This window comes from Atta colombica, unplaced genomic scaffold (genome assembly GCF_001594045.1).
Source record: "Atta colombica isolate Treedump-2 unplaced genomic scaffold, Acol1.0 scaffold225, whole genome shotgun sequence".
Classification (NCBI taxonomy): Eukaryota; Metazoa; Arthropoda; class Insecta; order Hymenoptera; family Formicidae; genus Atta; species Atta colombica.
Window position 1 is genome coordinate 6,732 of NW_017259322.1, and position 4,518 is coordinate 11,249.

Sequence of the window (4,518 nt, forward strand, 5' to 3'; positions counted from 1 at the left end):
GTCTATAAAGATCTAACATACACGTTCATTAGGAGAAGCTGGGATTGATCAAAACTTGTAATTTTTTTTTTCAAGTTTCGAAACACAGAGATTATTTTGGCACTATCTTGAACATATATTATTAGGCTAAGTAGAAATATATATATATATATATACGTAAAAATTTAATGACATTTTACTAAGTAAATGAAATTTTTTAATTTCTTTAATTCGAGTTATAGTTAAGAATCTAGGCTAGTTAAACGTACTTTGAAAACTCATCAAGTTCAGTCAAAGATAGAGCGTTATATGATTGTAACGCGTTTTTTATTGAACTACTAACATCGTTTAAAAGTCTGTTAATAGAATACATCAATCAGCCTCAGTCTCCCCTAAACATACTCACATAAATATCTTAGTTGTTAAAAATTATGATATTTCTTCAAAAATTTATGTACAACTTTGTGCGAAAAATCATTTTACATCTCAAATTAGGTAAATTTTCTACAAAAAAAGAAAACAACTCGAAAGTTTTCACGCACGCAGCGCATATATCCATCCTTTTTTCTTGGCAAGTGTATTTACAAGACGATAGAACGCCATGGATAACAATTCACATTGCTAGCCAAACTCTCCCGATGGTCGTCGTGAGGTACTAACACCAGCGATAACATCGCTATTTTTTATTAGTATTAGTTAGATAGAACTCGATTGAACACGACACAAATGCATACAGTTGTATGTACAGCAGGGTACATTTTGGTCACATTATTGCTGAATGGCAGCAAAACGCGCACAGAAGTGGAAATCGATCTAAATTTAAGCGTAGCACTTATTGTTATTTCGATTCGAAGTTCTCAATGAACAGACACCTTGTGGAATAGAACAAATATTTATATTACTTTCTTCCCCGCAATATTTCCTAACTGCAAATCCCGATTAATGTCCCAACTCACATAACCGAAACGAATTTCGGCAATCTTCCAAGTAGCAATATCGAAGATATAAAATAAATGTTTCTTCTTCCAAAGTTGTCAATGTAAAGATTGGACGTGCCACGACATTCTCTTTACTTCATTGAGACTACGAATCCTGGATCATTCTTCCTGCATATCTCTTATCGTTCGGCAGAGGAAAGCAGACGTTATTATCCCGAAAGTCTGAAATGCATTTTGATTATTTCTTTTTTAAAATATAAGAGTAAAGAAAGATTTAATTTAAGAAAATATTTAATAAATCTATTCTATTATTTATAATCGATTATAATCGATTTGAAAAAAAATGCAAAAATTTCTTTAAATATAGAAGAGTAATTACCATAAAATTTTTATAAAGTTTAAAGATCAAAAATACTTTCTTAAATAAAGTCTTTTTACAAAATATTGAAGACACAAAAGAGGAAACCGAGGAGGAAACTATTAAGTTTAGTAAGAAAATATTTGATAAGTCTGTTCTATTTATAATTCATTACAATCTCTATTTCAAAAAGATACAAAAAACTCCTTAAAATAAAGAACAGTAATTTATTGTAAAATACAATTTTTATAAGAATGTTTTATAAAGTGTGTGTGAAAAGTTAAAGGCACTTTTTTAAGTAAAAATTACACTGTAAAAAATGAAATGTTAATTTAAGTTAAAGATGTATAGTGGATTTTCTGAGATATGCAAAAATGTTAAAAATGTTAACACACAAAAATGTTAATTTTTGCATGCCTTAGAAAGTCCACTATAATATTAAAATTAACATTTTATTTTTTACAGTGTATGAATCTTTGATTTTACGTTTCTTCAAAATTATTTCTTCCAAGAGCTTGCAAAAAATAATAAAAAGATTTACCTGTATTCCTGCCATTGCCATACCGAGGAATACTAATGTGAAGCTCTCGCACTGCAGCCAGTTCGTGACTTTTCCAAGGCAGCCCTGAGAAAACGCGTTGTTCATTTGAAATATGCAACACTGTAACATGCAATGGCATGATGCTTCACGGCACGATGCGTACTTACTTCTTTGTGCCTATATCCCTCGTGACCCTCTTCGTCTTCTACTTGACATGCGGCCTCATCCTTAGGCTGCGGATGCAGCCATGGCTTCTCGTTCAGCTGCCAGCGACAAAAGATTACTCACATAAAGTTCATACATTCGCTTCGTCGCCGACATTTTACTCACATTTTTATGAAACACTCTCGATACAACACTCATTGGACTGCTGCCTGTATTTTTATTCTGTAAAACAGAAGCTTTCGCTTTTACTGACTAACCGTGGATCTTAATTAGACATTTAAGATAAAGAACATTTTAAAAAGAGATGAATCAGAAGATTAAATTATTCATAAAACAATCAAAATATTAAAATATTCATTATGCACAACTTATATGGTTTTCACAAAAGAAATCTCTAAATATTAATATTACACACTGTATAGGAATTTGTATATTTTATTATTTCGAAACATTTCAAAACATTTTATAAACTCTCTCAACTTTCAGAAATTCAATATCCATATATGTTGTTTTAGAATCAATCAATTCAAACATGTACCTCGCTATTTTTGAGAACACAACACGTGAGGGGAACCTGCCTCTTGTTTCCCGAGATTTGACCATCCCTCCACCAAGCAGTGCCATTGTAATCGTCATCGCCGTATATACCGCAGCAATTAAACTGCAATGGAATCATCCATGTGCTCTTCGAACCATCGCGAAATGTCTCATCGGGCAGACGATTTCTGACAAAGCATTGCATGCGACCCCATCATGCATGAAACATAATTTACGTGCGTATTTTGGCGCGTAATACATGCTGCAGGGAAAATGAGACGAAATAATTTTAAATATAACATTTTTAATAGAAAAAGAAAAAAAATGTTTCGTATCATTTCGCTAAAGTGTCGTGCACAAATACAATTACGATGTGCTGCGATCTGGAAAGCACGTATCCGCGAACTTGACATCTCAAGTAAAACATACAAAAATTCATAATTAATATTGATAGTTGAAAAATTATACGCAAGACGAATTGAACAAAATATATCACAATTAAAAAAAAGATTATATAACAAAAATAAGCGTTTTTTTTTAATGACAAGACATGCCATAAAGACCAATGAGCAGTCAAACGAGCAGCTCTGTTGGTACGACACCTTATACTGCGCAAAGTCCAAACTATGGCTGAAAGGAAGATCGCTGGTTGAATCGTGACCATAATCCACCTTTAGTTTATTGGAAAGCCTTTCCTCCAAATCCGATAGGATTTGAAAAGTCATCAACCCACCGATCGCGGCCGTCACCAATTCCGTGATGATAAGCGCGATCAACATGCTCATGTACTGTGGAAAAACAATTACCGATATAAAAACATCACCGACCCTGACCCGACGTCTATAACGGTACGCGCGCCCCCAAGGGGCGGAGGTAATAAAAATGTCGTTTCACTCACGGTGGCGAGGATGCATTGATTTCCGCGTAGCGCGGCGCGGCAACCGAAGAAGCCGACCGTGAGTACGATGAAGCCAAGCCCGAGGAGACTATAAGCTATCAGATTGATAGTCTCGTGCGGCTTAATATCAGGTACGAAAAGATTTAGGATGTGTCCTTTGCTGGGTTCCAGAAGTAACCACGCGCCTATAACGAGCACCGTACAGCCAGCCAACTGCCGAAAGGAAAAGGCAATGAATTTACGATTGTTTCTTTATCGCGACCAGCAAGAGTAATTCTGTATATCCCTCAGGGAACTATACTTTTCTGAACATCGCGTAAATTTAAGCGACTCTTAAAATAATTCTCTCTGCTTTCCTTCAGAAGTAGATTTACGGAATTTAATTCAACCGAGAACAATACAAAGTATGAAAAATGATTGTTTTACTCTAAAGTACACAGAATTACACCACAATTATTTATAGTTTAAGCATCTACGTCTAAGTAGCACGTGTCGCTATTTCTAAACTTAATTTATATTTCATAATGTTACAAAATGTGCATGCATGTTATTTACCCATATTAATAGATTGAATGTGAACAACGCGACTTTTAAGTATTTCATGTCTGTTATCCTTGATTTTCCAATTAGTCATCAATCTGCAAATATAAGAGCGACCTGTTGTAAGCTCAAATATAGGATGGAAACGTAATAGAATTTGTTATATAAATTTTAAACTCGTTAATTCCTCTTTAATTAATCATTTTTATACAATGTTTATAATAAATATAAATATGCAATGTTTTATTTCATATTTGCTTTGCAACTGTTTTCAACAAAATAATAATAATAATTAAATAATAATAAAAAATAATAATAATAATAATTGCATTTAAATGTCGAATTTAATTAAAGTAAATTATATATACTTTTTAATAATACTTAAAAAATGTTAAATGTTAAATTTAATTAAAGTGAGAGAGTTACATATATTTTTTTTAATAATATACTTAAAAAAATGTTTTAATTATAATACTCAAACACATTTTTCTTCTTTTATCTTGATAAACATGAAAAAAACATGGTAGATTATTTTTTTTATTTTAAAATTTTATTTTATTTT

General features: G+C 32.3%; 1 protein-coding gene across 2 annotated transcripts in view; it reads right to left on the reverse strand.

Moving 5' to 3' along the window:
* Positions 1–892: 892 nt before the first annotated feature.
* LOC108688131 (tetraspanin-11-like) overlaps positions 893–4,518 on the reverse strand; it is a 4,447-nt gene continuing 821 nt past the window's right edge. Inside the window, exons 2-9 of one of the 2 annotated variants that reach the window (XM_018194260.1) lie at positions 3,972–4,054; positions 3,417–3,629; positions 3,121–3,306; positions 2,520–2,642; positions 2,147–2,203; positions 1,984–2,079; positions 1,817–1,900; positions 893–1,139 (exon numbers count right to left, since the gene is read on the reverse strand). In XM_018194260.1, coding sequence (XP_018049749.1) covers positions 1,077–1,139; positions 1,817–1,900; positions 1,984–2,079; positions 2,147–2,203; positions 2,520–2,642; positions 3,121–3,306; positions 3,417–3,629; positions 3,972–4,019 — 870 coding nt within the window. In that variant the 5' untranslated portion in view covers positions 4,020–4,054 and the 3' untranslated portion in view covers positions 893–1,076. The remainder of the gene's footprint in view (positions 1,140–1,816; positions 1,901–1,983; positions 2,080–2,146; positions 2,204–2,519; positions 2,643–3,120; positions 3,307–3,416; positions 3,630–3,971; positions 4,055–4,518) is intronic. The other variant, XM_018194261.1, reaches the window with a different exon arrangement.